General features: G+C 44.9%; 1 protein-coding gene across 1 annotated transcript in view; it reads right to left on the minus strand.

Moving 5' to 3' along the window:
• Nin (ninein) overlaps positions 1-19,821 on the minus strand; it is a 105,731-nt gene that overhangs the window by 16,553 nt on the left and 69,357 nt on the right. The window contains exons 14-24 of the mRNA XM_029540541.1: positions 19,133-19,167; positions 18,425-18,572; positions 16,247-16,737; positions 13,254-15,374; positions 11,880-12,005; positions 11,712-11,781; positions 9,633-9,845; positions 6,250-6,363; positions 3,002-3,124; positions 2,262-2,375; positions 1,349-1,495 (exon numbers count right to left, since the gene is read on the minus strand). Coding sequence (XP_029396401.1) covers positions 1,349-1,495; positions 2,262-2,375; positions 3,002-3,124; positions 6,250-6,363; positions 9,633-9,845; positions 11,712-11,781; positions 11,880-12,005; positions 13,254-15,374; positions 16,247-16,737; positions 18,425-18,572; positions 19,133-19,167 — 3,702 coding nt within the window. The remainder of the gene's footprint in view (positions 1-1,348; positions 1,496-2,261; positions 2,376-3,001; positions 3,125-6,249; positions 6,364-9,632; positions 9,846-11,711; positions 11,782-11,879; positions 12,006-13,253; positions 15,375-16,246; positions 16,738-18,424; positions 18,573-19,132; positions 19,168-19,821) is intronic.

The raw sequence follows: 19,821 nt of genomic DNA on the forward strand, positions 1-19,821 counted from the left end.
CCCTGCATGCTTCCACAGGCTAGCCCTGCATGCTTCCACAGGCTAGCCCTGCATGCTTCCACAGGCTAACCCTATCTGGCTTTCACACAAGCCTCCTCCTTTTTAGATTCCAAAGCACTTATTGTCCTTGTAATTGAGGCTTGAATTCAAGAATACACTTTAAGATACCAAAGTGACTACTTTTTTTAATCATAAAAATAACTTTAGAAAATTTAAAAAGGGCAGCACAAGCTAGATAAGCTTCTGCTTTTTCTTAAAGTCAAACATGAAAAGGAGAGGAAAGCTTAAAAGGTTCGAGGAAAATGTCAGACCCTTGGTATTTTTAAAATTGAAAAACCTACCTTATTTTATTTTAAGTATTATCCACCGAGAGATAAGATAACTGAACCATGGGCTAGTTTTATTATTATAAAATAAAATTAAACATCTACTGGACACGCGGAATGCTGCTGGTGAGTTGTGTGAACATTAAGCAGCTCTGTAGTATTTAAAATGAGATGTGTGTTGTTGTTGTTGTTGTTGTTTTTTAACAGCACCAGGAAGGACATCCAGCTATTTTTTAAACAGCTTTTCCTAGACTTTCTGTGAATACAGAGGTAAGCCAATTGGCAGCGGTGACTCGTAAGCCAGTGCCATTGTCTAACTCTAGAGGTTTCCTTTTCTGCACTTTTACTGTGTGTGTGTGTGTGTGTGTGTGTGTGTGTGTTTTCTCTCTTTCCCCCCATAGATGGGTGTTCCTAGGTTAATTTCTCTTAATGTTTTTCTTGGCTGATTTCCCCAAGCATGCTTGTTTAAAATTTAAAAATGCTTTTGTCTTAGCCTTCTAACTTCTTTAGTCTAAAAAAAAGATACCTTCTGTACCATTATAATTCCATTTATATGTGGTTCAGAAGCAAACGTCCCTGACCTATAGTGGCAGAGAATACAAAAGCAGATCCCTGGGGTTATCAACTGGAGGAGACAAAGGAGGCAGAAGTGTTGCATTGTTTGCTTCAGTAGTGGCTACACAAACAAATTTAAAAAACTATATTTAAAACTACATCATGATAATATATACGTGTATATATATTATCAGAGAGAGAGAGAGACTACAACTGAAGTCTTGGTTTGTGAAGGACCTCTTGGTTGACAATAATAGTTTATATTTGCAAAATTCTACTTTACACTTGTAACTCAAATGTATCCCAATTCAACTGAAGTTTGTAAAAGGCAGGTTGCTTTATCTTGGTCTGTCAGCATTGGAGGGCATGGACTTGCTTTCAAGTCCTGGCCTACATTAGGAACAAAGCCTTTTTAAGCACCGTCCTTAATAAGGGGGGTGGGGGGGAGCAAAACCAATCCGACTAACCTTGTCCATGGCATTCTGAAGCTGTCTGTGTAATGACATCACTTCCTGCTTTAGAGCCTCCTTTTCCTGTCGAGTCACTTGGAGATCTGATTCAATCTGGGCCATTTGAAGGTTTACATTCTGCAGGACATCTTCTAAGTTCTGAACCTGCATGGTGAGAATAATCGTCTTTGGTGACACACACATTCATGGGCTCACCTGTTGCATGTCCAGGAAAGGATAAACAAGGGACGGTCAAGGCCTCTTCCAATATAATCTGCGACATTCACTTCTCTTTCCAGCAGTTCAGTGGAAACTCGGGGTGCTTCGTATGCATACAGGTAAGTTATATTTAGGAGAAGGACACACCTGTCTGGGGCCAGGCGCTGCTGTGGGCACCCACCAGACTGCCAGGAGCTGGGGGCCACAACTGGGGAATGCTTGCTGCCACTGCCAGCCACACTCACAGAGCCTTGAAAAACTACATTTGAGTCTGAAGTCTTGGTTTGTGAAGGACCTCTTGGTTGACAGTAATAGTTTATATTTACAGAATTCTACTTTACACTAGCATCTCAAATGTGTCCCAATTCAATTTGAAGTTTGTAAAAGGCAGGTTGCTTTATCTTGGTCTGTCAGCATTGGAGGGCATGGGCTTGCTTTCCAAGTCCTGGCCTACATTAGGAACAAAGCCTTTTTAAGCACCGTCCTTAATAAGGAAGCACTGCTCCTAGTAAGGAAGCACATGGTTAATGGACAGTGGTTTTTAAATTGTTTTGCAATATTGTAAAGATGGCTCAAATGACGTCCCATGGCATCATTCTGAGGCTCCTTGAGCCAGTCTCATCTTGAACACTCTCTCCTGAGCCTTTCTTTGGAAGGTGAAAAATACTAGAAAAGACTAATTATGGAGTTAGAGCAAGAACAGTCTCCACACCTTTGCCTGGGACACCGCCAGCTCTGACTTCAGGCTCTTGCTCTGCTCTTCCCAGGCCGTCTGCTCCTGCTTCATTGTAGCAATTCTGTGCTCTAAGAGGCTTGACTCTGCCAGCTGTTTCAGAGAGGACACAAAAGGTAGGAGAGCATTTGTGCAAGCAACTCTAGACTTAGTTTATGGTTTCCATCACTTCCGTAGAGACCACCCCACCCCATCTGCCTTGAGAAGGCCGGTGAGGGTTGGGGAGGAGTGAGGCTTTTGTGGCTCTGCCCTACTTAATGGCATGCCTCTCTTCTTTGCTAGGTTTTCCTTTTACTGCCCCCCCCCCCCAGCATATCCTATTTTGAGGTCAGGAAGTGGACTGGAAGGCAATTGGAAATCTCTAGACTGTATTTTAACACGAAAATAAAGAATGTTATAAGGCAGGTGGAGCAAGGAACACAACATCTTTGTATTGTTAGTGAAAGTATAATAGAAAAATAGTGATTGTCTGTGATAGATTTCAGAGGATAAAAGCCATATTTCTATTATGTAATAAGGTGATATTATTATTATTACATACCAAATAGCATTATGATATAGTGAAACAAATTCATGATCTTGACTTCACTAGTCTAGGGTCACACAACTCCATCTATAACTTTGGACTGACGCAGGAGGTCCAGGGACTGCAACCCATAGGGAAACGCCTGCTGTGGCACGCACTCGACAATGAAGGGAAACTCTATTGTTCCCACTACCTTATCTGCACAGCTCTTTAACTCTTCACTCAGAACTTCTTTTTCCTTCAGCAGTTTTTCATTGTAGCTTAGAATGCTAGACATTTTTTGCTGGAAGTCAGAGAGGTCAGGACATCTGTGCAGCTGTAAGAGATTAAACAAATGAGCCGTCGCCTCCCAGCTATGCTAATACCATAAACTCAAAAAGGAGGTATTTGTAATCAGGGCACTTGTGTGGCCTGAAATCTTCCTGTCTGGACATATTTTAAAAGACACATAAACTTCTAGAGGCCTATAATTAACGTTGACTAACTGTTCCCAAGTAGTTCCACATCATTCCCCAACTGACTACTGAAATGTCTGCTCAGACCCAAAGATGCAGGCAGATACCTCTAAAGGACGGTCCTAGCTTTCAAGCTTACTGTCCCAGTTACAGGACACATTGCTCTCCTGTTTTCAGTTTAACTTCTGAATAGCACATGTTACTTTTTTTTTTTTTATCATGCTTTTAAAGAGGCATTCAAAGTGTATTTTTTCAAACTACTTCAGTCAAGACCATAGAATTAGCTGAGCACAGTAATCCTTGTGTTCGAGGTAGAGAAGGATTTAGAGCAGCAGTTCTCAAGCTGTGTGTGGGTCAGAACTCCTTTGGCAAACCTCTATCTCCAAAAGTATTTACATTATGATTCATCACAGTAGCCAAATTATAGTTATGAGTAGCAACAAAAATAATTTTACGGTTGGGGGGGTCACCACAGTGACAGGAAGGACTGTATTAAAGTGTCATAGCATTAGGAAGGTTGAGAACTGCTGACTTAGAATAATAGTAGCTCAAGAATATCAGTTAGCCCTGACTGCATACATAGTTGTTTCTAGTTAAACCTCTTTATAACACCCTGTCTCTAAAAAGGAAAGGGAGTTACGTGTCATGGTTGTGCACATCTGTAATCTTAGCTTCAGCAGGCTGAGGCAGGAAGACTGGAAGTTGGAGGCAAGCCTGGGCTATATACATCAAGATCTGGTTTCAAAAGCAAAAACGAACTAGAGGGTTTGATATTTCTCACATATAGGTATGAGCACGTGGGCAAGTGAAGGCTGTGCCCTACCCCTGGGAAGCAACCGAATGGACTCTCAGTCGGGGCGGACATGCTGGCTTCCTCTCCCTCACAGCGGAGGCAAACCACGCTGCTTCTGTTCTTTTCAGAATCCGCGGTGGCACCAGTGTCACGCTGGATGCTTCGCTGCAGAGGTCTTTCTGGACACTGCCGTACAATTCACAGCATCTCTAGCTGTATCCACTACACTCCTGACACTAGGTCCCCAACTCGTGAAACCACCCCAGTGCTGGGGAGCAACTCACTCCGACCTAGTTGGAAACCACTGCGAGGAGCCAATTGTTTCCCTCGCCCTTTGATCCTTCTTGGACTTTATACATGTTTTAATAAGAGCGTTCCTGTCTGCCTTTCACGGGTTCAACCCTGTTACCATGATGATATAGCCATCTATCTGAAGGCCTCCCACATAACATTGGAATTGGCTATGACAAAATAGACTGGCTATGACCAAAGAGGCTGGAGCTTGTTTTCAACTGATAGCAAATCCAACATACCTCATAAGCCTGAACAAGTTAGAAGGATAGAGGAAAACACCCTTGAAGTCCCTGCACATCAGTGTGATATAGGGCCATCTCCTTTTCCCAGTACCTGGACTCCTTAACATTGAACACCCGTAATGCCTGACCCCGCTTTGGGTGTCTACCAGGGGACTTTCTGTGGATGCTACTTATGCTCCTTTTTGGTGTGACCTGTAATATGTATAAAGTGTTTCCAGAGCTCTAAATCACATCATACAGGATGGGCTGGCACGTAATAGCACCTTTCTCAGAAGTCGTCACGACAGAACGGCTTCCTCTCGTGTGCACATAGAGACTCACGGCTATTTCATCTATTTACACTAATGGTTTGGGAAAATGTGTAATAAACCATGCCAAGTGATGTCCTCCTCATATTGCTTTTCTCCATCGCTTTTTTTCTCTTTCCCTTTGCTCTATATAAGTGAGCAAAGCCACAGAGTACACACGCGGATTGGGGGCCATCACTGAAGGGGTGAGCTAGCAATGCCTTCGGAGCTACAGGGGAGATGAAGGTAATTATAACAATGTTATAGTTATAATTACAGCAATGTGAGGTACTCTCACCTCACAGGAAGATTAAGAACCTTTGCGTCCAGCATGCTCTATGGAACAAACTCTATGGAGTTCCTACTTGGTGGCAGAAAAGATACCCTCTGCATTGCAGTGCCTGGCATAGGAAGTCTAATAAAACCAGGCAGTGGTGGCGGTTGGGAGGCAGAGGCAGGCAGATTTCTGAGTTGAAGGCCAGCCTAGTCTACAGAGTTGAGTTCCAGGACAGCCAGGGCTACACAGAGAAACCCTGTCTCAAAAAAACCCCACAAAACAAAACAAAGCTTGCCTGGTGCTAGTCCTGAGTGAAGCATTCCCACAGACAAGTGCTCTGAGGTCCTACACCATTACTAGGTGAGGGAGACAAGATCAGCTCAAACCAACACTGATGGGTCAGGGGTGGTATGAACCGGGAACACTGAGCTGCTACGGCATTTAGGGAAAGGCACCTGATGCTTACAGGCTGAACAGATACAGGAAGGACGTTTTATAATCTGGTAACACAAATAGGAAAGTGATCCGAGGGTGGGCAAATGAATGGGACAACGAAAATCTATTATACCACGAGACCAGTGCAATGGAAACCATCTTACACATAATAAAAATGAAGAAGATTGTTAAATATCCCATCCATAGTTCTTTGAGGTATACCTTCTACTTATATTTAAAATGAAGTCTTTTGTTTTGTTTTTTTCGAGACAGGGTTTCTCTGTGTAGTCCTGGCTGTCCTGGAACTCANGAACTCAGAAATCCGCCTGCCTCTGCCTCCCAAGTGCTGGGATTAAAGGCGTGCGCCACCACGCCCGGCTAGAAAGTCACCCTCTTATCAGGCAAACTAATGCTACATTTTCATCTGGCCTGGCGAAATCAGAACAACAAAAATTTGAAGCTGAAATGGTTAGGATTCACAGTAACAGAATTTTAGAGTCTACCACACAAATAAGCTGTTTCACTAGGGAATTAGTAATGCACTCGCAACTTAAGTCAGCAACCTGAAGCAATTAGCTGGTCAAGCAAGCAGCCAAAGGTGGCTGGAGACACCGCACCAGGGGTGCTGCACCTCGCTCCACTCCAGCAGCAGACTTACTGCCTTCAGTCTCTCCAGTTCATCTTTGAGAAGGAGGTTTTCCTGCTCCACGACGTGAGTCTGCAGTTTAACTTCGGAAAGTTCTGCCTCCAGAGAAGACACCAAAGTGGAAGTCTAAGAAAGATATCCAACAACACATCACAGACATAGTCACTGGACGGGGAAGCTTCACCACGCCCGCAGAAGACAATCGCTCAATAGCACTGCTTCGAGACTATTTATCTTTATAGTCAAAGAACCAACCAGATCATCTTCAAAGACTCTCCAGGTGCACAGCGTGGGTCTGACCCACGTCTTGAGATGTTTCTCTACTATAAAGTTACCTTCTCCTGGGAGAGGTCCCGGAGGTTGTGCAAATTCCTTCTTTGAATTTCTGTGCATTCATTCCTGTGCCCACCAGTGCATTCTGGCTACAATAACTATCACCTGGGCTTTTCCTGAGGATGATTTTCTGTTTTCTTTCCTCATTTCTGCTTTTGTTAGATTTCTATAAGAAAGAGGAGTTGCTTCTCCCCTAATTGTTTATTCAATCAATCGATACTAATATGTACTCACATAGCTATTACACTTTTTTGGGGAGGGGGTTCTCTGTGTAGCCCTGGCTGTCTTGGAACTCACTTTGTGGGTGTCCTCGAACGCAGAAATCCGCCTACCTCTGCCTCCCAAGTGCTGGGACTAAAGGTGTGCGCCACCACTGCCCGGCACTATTATACTTATAACTATCTCATTTTATACTATATTTCTCTGATCAAGCTGCTTAAGGCTGAGCTGGTAGGAGCTCCTTTAGGTGCAGCCTGGATCTTTGGATTTGTTCTATTTTTAATTTTTACTTACTTATTTTTTTTTTTTTTTAGTACCTTTTTCTGTTTGGCACCACGGGACATTTCAGGTTTGACTTGTTATCTTCTCTGTTTTAACCTTGGAATCAGATTTTCCAAGGTGCTTTTACAGGAGGATAACACTTGGAAATCAAAATCGGGTTACCCCATACAAAACCATCTATGTTTCTTTCTGTAGCTCTCTTAGACTGATGTCTCTGATCCTGACACTATCAGAGGGCTCACCTTAGCCCCCCACACTCCGACACCGCGAGTTTCTTCTCCAACAGCGAGAAACACCGCTCTCATCCTTGGTCTGTGCTCTATGTGCTTACTGATTCACTTCTAGCAGACACAAAACAACCTTGTATGCCTACGAGAGATCACGGTTTCTGACTAGACTATTAGAGCATCTGCGGACTGCTCATTCTTGTTGTCCCTACTGTGGTTATACTGCACCTAGTGCTGGTATCATGTGTTAGTGTTTGTGCTCTCTTTTTGTATCGCTGTACTCATCATGATTGATTTTGATTATCTGAGGTCTATAGAACAGGGGAAAAGCTCCAGGTTGAACACAGAACACAGAAGAGTCAGAGCTTTGTATGAAGACAAAGTCAACAAAGCCCGGCTCCCCTCCTTGGCCTTTCTACACGTCCCATGTCACCGTCCGTGTCTCTCCCTCCTAACGTCTCTGTAGCCATCTCTGTACTGTCTGGCTTATCACCCTCATAGCTCCTTAACATAAATGGGCAGACACAGGTGTCTTCTCTAACGTCTCTCATTATGTATATGTATGGCAGTGCACTCCAGGATACTTTGTGGCTCCATCAACAAAGGATCATCATGCCCTGGAAATCATTTCACATTGGGCGTTCTCTTTTTTTTTTTTTTTTTATGTGCCTCCCTTTTTAACAGCTGTATAAGACGACGCATTGTATGGCTACACCACAAGTCTTACATCAAAACACACTTTCATGCATGTGCAACGCAACTGTTCCAGCAGCTTTGTAAATATGAACAGAGCTGGGGCAAATTTCCTCACATATATGGGCTTTTCGTGAGGTTGCAGGGATACATTAAAGCTAAGTTCCTAGCTGTGAGACTGTTGGGTAAAAGGGATGATGGCAGGTAGAGCCAAAATACCTCCGCACGGATAGTAGCAGTGCACAGCACCGTGCTGTTTGACAATGTCTGCCAACACAGCCTTGCCAGGAGAACAGGCTGCTGGGTATTTTCGAACAGACACCAATCTTTCAAGTGAGGAATTACATGCCAGTACTGCTTATTTTACATTTCTGTAATTATGATTGATTTGGAACATCCGTTCAGAGCTTTGTGGGTCATTTTAATCTTTTAATTTAAAAACTTCTTTGTTCCTGTTTTTTTTTTCTCTCTCTCATTGCTATGTCCCTAAATTTTCTTGTACTTTTTAATTTTTTTCACATTTACTGATCTTTTGTGCGTTATGTATGTGCCTGAGTGCATATATGTGCACCACATGTGTGCAGGAGCCCTCACAGAAGAGTCATGAGATCCACTGGGCGTGGAGCAGTGGGAGCCATGTGGGTTCTGGGAAATAAACCAGGGACCCGTGCGTGAGCATCCGTGCTCTAACTCTAGCTGTGCTTCCAGCCCTGTCCCTTCACTTCATGTTCTTTTCCTTAACTGACGGAGACAGATCCCTTTCTCCGTGGTTGATGACAACCTCACCCCGTGTGTTTATCTGGTATCTGAACTGTTTTATTTATTATACAGAATGTCCTACTCTCACCTTATAAAATCCGAATCTATTCCTAAATATCTACTCCCAGTTAGTCCAGGCGCTTTAAAAACAAACAAACAAACAAACCCCCTCCATCTCGACCCCAGCGAGCTGTGAAAACACTGATTACACATGCTCTTGACATTTATGAGGGATTAGATCCAGGAGCCCCCCCCCCCAATTCCCCATGGGATGTCCAAACCCCTCACATGCTCAAGGTCCTCAAGAATTGTTTCCGTATTTGCACAGAACCTACATACATTCACTTTAACTCACCTCCAGCAGTGCAATGTTAACTCTAAGTAAATATTTGTTACCTGTATGTTTAGGAAATAGCAACAGCAGAACCAAATGAACAGGAAATCTGGGCATGTCTGGCACAAGTGTGATTCTCTGGCACAAGTGTGATTCTCTTTCTTTCTCCACAGCCAAGATGAATTGCTTCACAGCTGCCTCGCTGAGCTCACTCCCTATCTGTTACGGGAGAACGCTCTATCCCCCTCATACATTAGATATAGCTGGAGTATATATTAATGTGCCAGGACAATGATGACTTAATCATTAAGGTCTTATGTATAAGACATTTCTTTTATTTCTTTGGATTAAGAATGAAAAAAATCTGGGGTTGGAGAGATGGCTCAGTGGTTAAGAGCACTTCTAGAGGGCCTGAGTTCAGTTCCCAGCAACCGCATGGCAGCTCACAACCATCTGTAATGGGGTCTGGCGCCCCCTCCTGGCACACAGGTATCCATGCGGACAGAACACTCAGACATGCATTTGATGACAATGGCTGGAGACCTGACCTGCACTTTGTAGTGATCCAGTTCTTCTTTGAGGCTTGCATTTTCTTGTTCCCATTTCTCAGAGGTGCAAGTTCCTGGCACCTCCTTCTGGCACAGCAACTCTGCCAGACGCTGGTTAAGGGCTTTCAGCTCTTCCTTGTTTTGGGAGCTCTTTTGGCTGAGTTCTATATTTTCTGAATCCAACTGTTGGTTTTTGATTTTTAAATCTGAAACCTAATTAAAATTGAAATAAGTTTTAAAGGATATTGCTGCCCTACTTTTGCTAACAACAACAACAACAAAAACAATGTAGAGTTTTTTTTTTTCCTCCTCTCTCAACGTAGTTTAAAGAAATCTCTGTAGGAGGCGACTGTGCTGCCAGCCTTGCTTCTAGCCCTCACCATTCTCCCTCTAGAGCAGTGGTTCTCAGCCTTCCTAGTGCTGCAGCCCTTTAATACAGCTCCTCATATGGTGCTGACCTCCAACCATAATGTTATTTTCACTGTTACTTCATAACTGTAATTTTGCTACTGTTATGAATTATAATGTAAATATCTGTGTTTCCTGATGGTCTTAGGTGACCCGTGTAAAACTCCCATTCAACCCCAAAGGGCCACAACCCACAGGTTGAGAACCACTGCTGTGGGAGAAGAGCCTACTATATGCCTTTTTTGTAATAAATTTAATCTTCCTTTGTACACCCTCTCTTACCCACATATAACAAAAATACTATATGCTCCTTATTACAAATTCTACCAATTCAGAAGTATATAAAAAGTTAGACACAGGTTAATCTCAGGCCACGGGGTGCCTAGTTCTTTACTGTTGAATTTGCATACTACTAGATCATTTTCTATGCATATACACTACCATCTTTCTTTTAGCCAAAAAACTAAGAGATAAGGATAAAAAGGATCATTGCATGTTTTAACAGCTTGCTTTTTCCATTTCTGATATCGTATAGATGTTATCTTTCCAAATTAGTATGCCTAGATGTCACCATATGTTACATATTTTAACGAATGCAGGACATTTTATGTAAAAAAAAAAAAGTTCCCCATATTGTCATTTTCCATTCCTGCAAAGATAGAGATGTTACATTTGTCTTATCGGTTCAGTATTAAGCAACAAATTGGTAGCAATTCTGGGTTCTGGGTTCATTTGTTTCTGTTTGTTCCTTTGTTTAGTATGGGCTTTCTGAGTAGAAAGGAAGTTTATATACGTTTATATTAATGTATATATACATTATATACATTTATATTAATGTATATATACATTATATACATTAATGCTTTGGCAGAAGTCCCCCCAACAGATCCCCCTTTAGGTACTATCAGCTTACTCTCAACAGTGTAAACTTATTTATTTATACATATTTATTTAGTATTATAATATCAATGTTTAACTTTTGTTTAGTAGGTGAAAAAAAAAAAAAAACCTAACCAATTTAAGTTTCCCTAACCCTGCAGAGCTAGCCTCTGGGTATGTTCTGTCGGGTCTATCTGTGGTTTGATCTTCCCTATCTGTTGCCTATTTCCCAGTGGAGCCCCGCCCCTTATCTGAAATAGTACAGATATATTTTGGATGTTGCCCTGGCTATTTCAGACAGAAGACTATTTCCTGCCCGAGTGTGTCCTCGCCTTGTGACTATTTAAGGTATGTTCTCAAGTAGTCTTCCCATACTTGAATATTTGCTATAAGATTTATACAAAAAATGAGCACTGAGTGGCATAAGCCATCTGAACGCGCTACATGTCTAAGATATGCTATGCAGATCTGCTGGCATTCTATATCTGTGAATTCTATATGAAATGTTCTGCTTTGAATCAGAAAAAAATGAAGGAGCTGACATTAGTCAAAATCACTAAGGGCTAGGATTGATACTCACAGGCAGGGCACAAAGGTATTACCTTCCCACGTGTACTGGATAGAAAGCTTGTATTAAACACTTAGGGTCTACAGATAGACTGTATATTGTTCTCTGGACAGGAACAACATAGTTTAGAGTCGCTATGAGGTGGGTTTATGTACAATATATTACTCTAGTAAAAAGAAAATTTTGGAGTCAAGAGTCGCTGGGGAATTTGAGGTGTTTCTTACCTGTTTCTTTAATTTTTCAACCATCTTCTGGATTGAAGCTTTTTCCTGCTCTATGGTTTCTATTTTCTGCCTAAAGGAGCAAAGAAGCCACGAGTCAGGAGTGAAGCTTTTAAACTTGAAGTTAAACAGTTCCTAGTCCTTGTAAAATTTAACTAAACCATGTCTTACCACAATTCTTCCTGAGATCCATTTAATTCCTCCAATTTCAGGTTAGAGATGCTATCTTCTTCATTTAAAGTAGTAATTTCATTTCTCAAAATAGAATTTTCCTCTTGAAGCTTTTCAGATTCATATCTGAAGTGTAGAGATTTAAAAAAAAAAAGTTACAACATGGCAGTCATCTGGCATCTTTGGAAAATATTTTCTAGTAACTTCCAATATAGAAAGAATTTCGTGCCAGTTAAAGTAGAAGTTTAAATTAGTAGTCTCTTGGTACTTGGAAGTCAAGTTGTAACATATTGAGTCACTACTTTTGGAAAACAAGAATCTCGCTAAAAGACATCAGGGAGGCGTGGTGAGAAACCCCTGAGCGTGGAGACAGGGATCAAAGTCAAAGCCAACGCTGGGTATTGACTTCTCAGTGGCAGGCAGGCTGCTTGGAACAACTGGCCTCATTACCTCCGTCTCAAGCCCTCCCTGCTCTGAACAGACAACAGCCACATTCCTTAGCTGTTGGAGCTTTAGCTTAGGCCCCCCAGGGACAATGCACTACAGAAAACAGGCACACCAAAATACTCGGCTTGTTCTTCTTACTCTATTCTGAGGTTCTGAAGTAAAAGTAATCTGAGGAACTGGAAATTCAATATTCACAAGCGAATTCTTTTGCTTTATACCACTAAGATACTTCAGACACAATGTAATATTTTACAAATTTAGGAAAAACCCAACTTGATAGAAATACTAAAATGCAGTCATGTTTCACAGTCAGGTGGGTAGTTTTTTGTTTTTGTTTTTTTTCAAAATAGTTCACTTTGTCTTTATTGCTCAAGAATATTTATTCCAACCTGATAACTCCTTGGTAAAATAGTACGATAAAGATGTACTGTTTCTAGGACACTGGCACATCCGGCAAGTATGGAAGGAAAAGGTGTTACCCGTTCAATATGTTTCCTACATTAGTATAGGAAGAGCGGTGTTATCTACCAAGTGAGTTAATACTACATAAGAGGCATTCACTCCATATGACATGCTTCATTAAAATGAGGACAGTAACTAACATTGAGCAACAGGGTATCTATTCACCCCAAGGACGTCAGAGCCAGAAGAGGATGAAGGACGAACTATACAAGCGGTTAAACAGCAGGCACTCGTCATTTTGCACTTCCACACTCCAGATGGACCACACTAATGTGCTACGAGGAAGGGGATGCTTCCTAGACAAGGTCACTCTAGTTGTTAATACACACAGAAGCAGGAGGTGGCTAGAACACTGCTCTTCTCGAGACTAACAGGTTAGTGTCTCTAGGCACGGCAAGCAGCAGCAATTAGATGTGATCAGGCGCTCTGTGGGCTTCCACGAGGTCTAGAAGGCACATACGTTACCTCAGGAGTTCAACCTTCCGCTGCATCTCCCCGCACGTGAGCTGCAGGTCCTGCATCATTGCCTTCAGCTCTTCCTCCTTCTCCCCTTGAGAAGGGGCATCTTTTTGCCTAACTAGTGCAGTGACTCGCTCCCTCAGATTTCTAGTCAGCTCCTGTAGCTTTTGCTTCTCTAGTTCTAACTCTGCGATTGTGGCCTCCTGTTGAAGATGTTTGTCTTGCAGGCCTAGGAGAGTAGCACTTCCCTCTGGGACGACTCGGTTCTGCGCGCTAGGCTTTTCTGGATGTGTCTGAATTGCTCTGCGGAACCAGGCGATTTCTCGTGCTTTTATTCTAGCTAGGAGCTGCGTGCTTCCCTGGTCACAGCACTGGGTTTCTTGTCTACACTCTTCTATGATGTGGTGCATGCTCATGACCTTGGGTGTACACTCTTTCGGAGTCTGATGGAGTTCAAGCATCTTTTCATCCAAGGCGACCTCCAGGTTTTCGGCAGGGGCTTCCCACAGGAAGTAGCTGTCACCCTGCAGGGCGGCCCTTCCCAGCACCTTCTCCATCTTCCCTTGAAGTTTCAACACCAGAGCACTGAGCTCCTCGTTTTCCACTTTGACCTCATCATAACTCTTCTCCAGGCCGAGGAACGTCTCCATCACCTCCTCCATTTTCTTCATCTCATCTTGCAACCTGTAGACTTCGGCAGTGAGCTCTTTGTTGCTGTCCAGCGACTCCTCGTAGCGCGCCTCTACAAGTCTCAGCTCCTCCCGGAGGCAGGCATTTTCTCGAGCAGCATCCTCGTATAACACCTTATACCTGGAAGACGCCTCTGGGAGTCGCTCCAGCATCTTCAGTTTCTTTTTCAGCACAGAGATATCGAAAAGCAGGTCCTGTTTCCTCTCGGAAGCCCGATCGCAGTCTGCCCGCAAGACCGTCAGTTGCTCCCGAAGCTGGATGACCTGACTCTTGAGGTCCCAGGACTCGGTCCTGGTGTCTTCACTGTTTTCAAGCTCAGAAAAGCAGTCCAGGGAAGCTTCCGACTCCTCGGTTCTGCACTCCTGCCTCTGAACAGAGCTTGTCCTGGTACTTCCCGGGTCCCGGGCCTCGTGGTCCCCTAGGTCACCCAGACAGTGCTTGGTGGCTGGACCTTGTTTCATTACGGGTTCTGCTTGTTCCCTGGAACTTCTAGAAATCTCAGACGTCCCCTCCTCCAAACAAGATGAGATCACCGACCCCGGCTCAAACTTCTTCAGCCTCTGCTGCAATCGGGAAATTTCAGTGGCCATCTTTGCATTTTCCTTCACGGCACGCTCGTGAGCTCTCTGCAGGCTGATGAGGACATCTCCGTTTTCCTCCAACAGCTGTTCCCCTTGCTGAAGCAGGGACATGGCTCCATCTCCTTCTGCCTCCTCCCCTGCCGTTGCCTGGCAGCCACCCTGAAGCATCAAGAGAGATGTTGCCTGCTGCATGTCCTTGACTGTATTCTGAAGCCTGCGGATTTCTGCGCTCATCTCCGCCTTCTCTTGATCTGCTTTCTCACAGCCCGCTCTGTGGGCACTCTCCAGGGTGGCAAGCTTGCCCGTCATTTCTTGCCTCTCTTGTTCATGCTCTACCTGGAGCCTTTCGAGCTGCTGGCTGGCCAGCTGCTCAGAGACCCCCGTCTGGCATAGCGCCTGCCCTCGCTCCCTCCGTTCTCTCTCCTGATTTCTCTTCAGCTCAAGTATCTGGTCAGACAGGAGGCCGTGCTGGCTCTCAGATGCGTTCTGTAGGTCTTTCAGGTCTTGCAGCAACTGCTCTCTTTCCGTGCTCAGGATAGCCAAACGGTCCTTGTATGTCCTCTCCAGCATCGCCTGTTCCTGCTTCATGGCCAGAGCAGCTGCCCTCTCCCTCTGGAGCGCCTCCTTCAGCTGCTCCTGGGCGTCTGTGCACTCTTGAGTGAGCTCATCCTTCTCAAACTCCCACTGAGACCTCTCCTCCAGGTGCTGGTCCAAGAGGTCCCTCAGCTCTTGGCGGTAGCGACCCTCGAGGCTTTGCAGAGTTTGTTCACAGCGCTCAGTGACTTTCTCACAGTCAGCCTGGCACTGGGCTTCTATCTGAGAGATTCTTCTATTACACTCTGTTTCCATTTCTTCCCTAAATGTGGTCAACAGACAGCATTACTGAGACTGCTGCCGACTCCGGAAGCAAACCCAACATTTTCCCATACAAAAAGGAGGCTGCCAGGCAGACAATGGGACCGCTTCCTACAATGCTCCGGTTCCTAGGCCATTCGTGTGTTCACGGAAAGGCTCTTCTGGAGAAATCCAGGAAACTTATCTTTCTCTGAAGCAGGGGGAGCTTACGAAACCAAATCCTTTAATATGCTTCCTGAATGTACTTATGTGGTTTAACGATGCCTTATACTGGCATTTCACATTAAATGACCAAAGACAGTGACCTCACTCCTCATCTGGGAAATATTTTGAAAGGGGCACTATAGGATTTCAGCTGCATAAAACAGGCACATTAATAACTCTCTTCTGTTTTTGCTTAATTAACAAGAGAGCTCTATATTAAACAGGGTGGGAGGTTCAAACTCTCTCAGTTACACCTGGGATTTCACACAAGGATAGCAAACACAATATGCCATTTTGTAAAGGGGAATAAATATGAGTATTCCAGAATCCATGAATAGATTTCTTCAGAGAGCGTCAGACAGCATTGCTATAGGAAGGATCTGGTCTTCATCTGAGCACAGGAAGGCAGTAAGTGTCACACAGGAACAGTTCCTCTGCCTGCCTGCCCTCCCCCCACCCCCCACACCAGAACAGTTCCAATGACCAAGGGAGACTTCCTGGTGAACAAGACAAAACTGGTTGGATTAATTTTGAAAGAACCTACCCAAATCTATGGGCTGCTCTGCTCTCCTACCCAACCCCACCCCCGGTTTTCCAGTCCTCCCTGGCTGACAGGAACTCCAGAGAAAAAAGAGTGTCTAGTTGTTCATGGTCCCCTCACTTTCTTACCTTCCCTCCTGGAGTTCCTTTCGGTGATGTTCCGAGAGCTCCTCCCTCAGCTCTTCTTTCTCGAGAGCATGCTTCTCCTCCAGGCTCAGCAGCTGCTCCTGGTAAGATTGCTCCAAGCCTCTCACCTTCTCCTCAGTCCAGGCAGCCTGGGCGAGTCCCTCTCTCTCCTGGCGAAAGCGCTCCGCTGCCTGCTGCAGCCTGGCGTTGAGCTCCCTCTCATGCTCCTGCCGCAGCTCCTCCTGGAGCTGAGCCTTTTCCTCATCGAACGCCATTTGCAGCTGTCTCTTTTCCTCCTCGTGCCTGCAGCTGGCCGTGTGGTGGGCCTCCCTCAGCACGGCTGCCTGCCCTTCAAGGTCTGCAGTCTCACTCCGAAGCTCGCTGACTTGCTTCTCCAAGGTGTGCATTCCCTGCTCATACTTCTGCTTCATGGCCGCCTGCTCCTTTTCATAGGCGACCCTGGTGTCATCCAGCTGCTTTTCATAGTGGCGCACCTAGAACCGGACAGTGAAACCACGGGATGACTGGGTTCTGCGATATGGGGATGGGGTATGGGCGCAACGAGTGCTTCTGTCCCAAAGGACACTCTCGTTTTCTTGTTCTCATTGAAAGTGCAAACTTAGTTCAAAAATTACCTAAAGTAAAATACTAAGTGAGGCCAGGTCTACTTTTGCTGACTTAGGTATGTGAATGTTCATATATGTACATGGGTGTGTGTGTGTGTGTGTGTGTGTGTGTGTGTAGGCAAGAGGGCAACCAACCAAAGTGCCATTCCTGAGGCGCCAATCACCTTTTTTTTTTTTTTTTCCAGATAGTTCTTTCACTAGCTCAGAGCAAACCAAACAGGCTAAGCTGGCCTGCCATGAGCTCCTGGCTATCACTGAACTAACAATTTCATCTCCAACTTTGTGTTTCTGATGGCATTCTGCATAGCTTACAGAGTTCAAGAAACATCTGAAGACTTAAAATACATATTTTATGATCCTAAGTCTGTAGTCGGGAAGTGAGAAGGTGAAAGGGGCACACGTGGGCATCTGCTCAGTGCTCAGTAGAGTTAGTCATAAGCCAGGAAAAGTCAAGTGAACAAGGAAGCCGAGGCTGGGGAGTAGCCCTGAGTAAAGAGGACCTGGGCTTGATCCCTCAAATCCACATAAACTGGGTGTGGTGGCTCTTACCTGTGATGCCAGTGCTGAGGGGGCAGAGGATCCTTGGGCAAGACAGTTATCTAAACCAATGGGGGAGCCATGCATACACACGTGACCATGCATACATGTACACATATGACCATGCATACATACACATGTGACCATGCATACACATATGACCATGCATACACACTTAACCATGCATACATAAGTATTCATACATACACACGTATCCATGCATACTCAAGTATCCATGCATACACACATATCCATGCATATACAAGTATCCATACATACACATATGACCATGCATACACACAAGACCATGCATACACACTTAACCATGCATACATAAGTATTTATACATACACATGTAACCATGCATACACAAGTATCCATGCATACACATTTGACCATGCATACACATATGACCATGCATATACAAGTATCCATACATATACATATGACCATCCATACACACGACCATGCATACACACTTAACCATGCATACACACATAACCATGCATATACATATGACCATGTATACACACTTAACTAGGCATACACATGACTATGCATACATATGTAACCATGCATACACACATAAACATGCAAACATAATATAACCATGCATGTACATATAACCATGCAGACACATGAACATGCATACACATAACCATACATAAAAGGAAAACCAAAAACATGGTGAAGGTGAGTGGAAGTCACATAGTGAAGGACTGAGAGGCCAAGGATCAGAGCTTGTATCTAATCTAGTAAGTGATACTACATCAAAGAAAGGGTTTCCTATTTTTTAGTTGGGTTATTTTTTAACAAGTTAAATACACCATAATTAGTGTATTACAATATGAGGGGCCAAGCACACATCACATTCTGGAGAGATCGGAGAAGAACAGGCCTCGACCTCAGCCTGAGGAAATGGTTCCTGGCAGCCTCTGAGCTCCAGAAGAAATGCCCAAGAAGTGCTGGTCTGTGAGGAAAAGGCAGCAGGACCCGCCCACACGCTGACAGGACTCACTTTGTCTTCCAGCTCCAGTCTCAGGTGACACAGGTCCCTGTGGTGCTGCTCCTTCATCTGTTCGATGACCAGCTCTGCCTCAATGCTCATATTCAGGGGGTTGCACTCTTCAGAACCAGGCCCTGAAAGCACACAGAACCCACCCAGCCTGCCTCAGGCGCACTCACTGGCATACTCTGGCATCGGGCAAGGGGCATGGCTTCACTAAGGAATCCTTTTCAGCCTGATTTCCCAGCTGTGCAGCTCTTGGGAACCATGGAATCCACATTCAAGCATCGGGGCAACAAGAGCAAGCAGGTAAGGAGATCCTTCTAAACGGAGGCAGCACGCCAAGCCTTAGCTGAATCCGCCATTTTAAATGATAAATGGGTGTGTGTGGAATATGGCGAACGTGAGCTCTCAGTAAAAGGGCTTTGTGCTGGGGAAACAGCATGAGGGAGTTTGGTCAAACTAACCAACCTCCTGTCTATCCACAAAGTGCCCAGTGACAAATTCAGAGGGATGACGTGAGTGACTGGCACCCCTACTGTTGTGTATGATGGGGCAAACTTCATGGGCCAAGCTGCCAGTCCATCCCTCAATACTGTTTCAGTTGCTTTACTGTTGTGAATTTGCAGGTGTCTACGTTATTTTCATCCAGGCCCACGGGTCAGGGGCATGGGTGCAGGCAACTGGGGAGGAACGTCTCAACGCCCTCATAGGGCTCACCTCTCCCACTGCCCGCAATAAACACCAAGGGAAAACTGAAATTATGAGCAGAAGTCAAGGGCTGAGCTAGCACAAGGTCAAATATATTCACTGCAAGGCAGAAATCTCTTAAGGCAGTGAGACTCAAAACATACTTTTCTCAGTTGGAGATACACAGGCAGCCAGAGAACTGTTCCTGGGCAGAGTTCTTAGCACCTGGGATCGACAGTCCTGCCTTGGGCTTTCTGCTCACATATTTTGGCCCATCCCCCACCCCCACCCCCAAATGTCAGAAGTTTCTTGGAACAGTCTTCAGGTGGAAGAGCTGCCCCAGGTGAATCAAGGGTCAGAGAGAAGGACTCAGAACTTCTGACACCTCCTCCTGGAACACCCCCTGCTGATCCCACAGTAGAGAGCAGGGAGGGAAGGAAAAAGCTACTGTCTTAAAGACCAAAGGGAAGGGAGATGCCACAAGGAGCAGCAGAAAGCACAGGCACCTTGCTCAGATTAAAACCCAACGTCCCGACCGTCCTGCGCCTCTCCTGCCCAGGAGGGGTGTTCGCCTGGCGGCTGTCCGCAGGCTGTTCCAGCGCCCAACACCTTGCCTCCCTGACCGAGGAGGGGTGTCCGCCTGGCATCCAGCGCCTTTCCTCACCCGAGGAGGGGAGTGCGCCCGAGAGCTGTACTAAGGCTTGGGGTCTACCCAGAAG

The sequence above is a fragment of the Mus pahari genome, chromosome 7 (genome assembly GCF_900095145.1).
Source record: "Mus pahari chromosome 7, PAHARI_EIJ_v1.1, whole genome shotgun sequence".
Classification (NCBI taxonomy): Eukaryota; Metazoa; Chordata; class Mammalia; order Rodentia; family Muridae; genus Mus; species Mus pahari.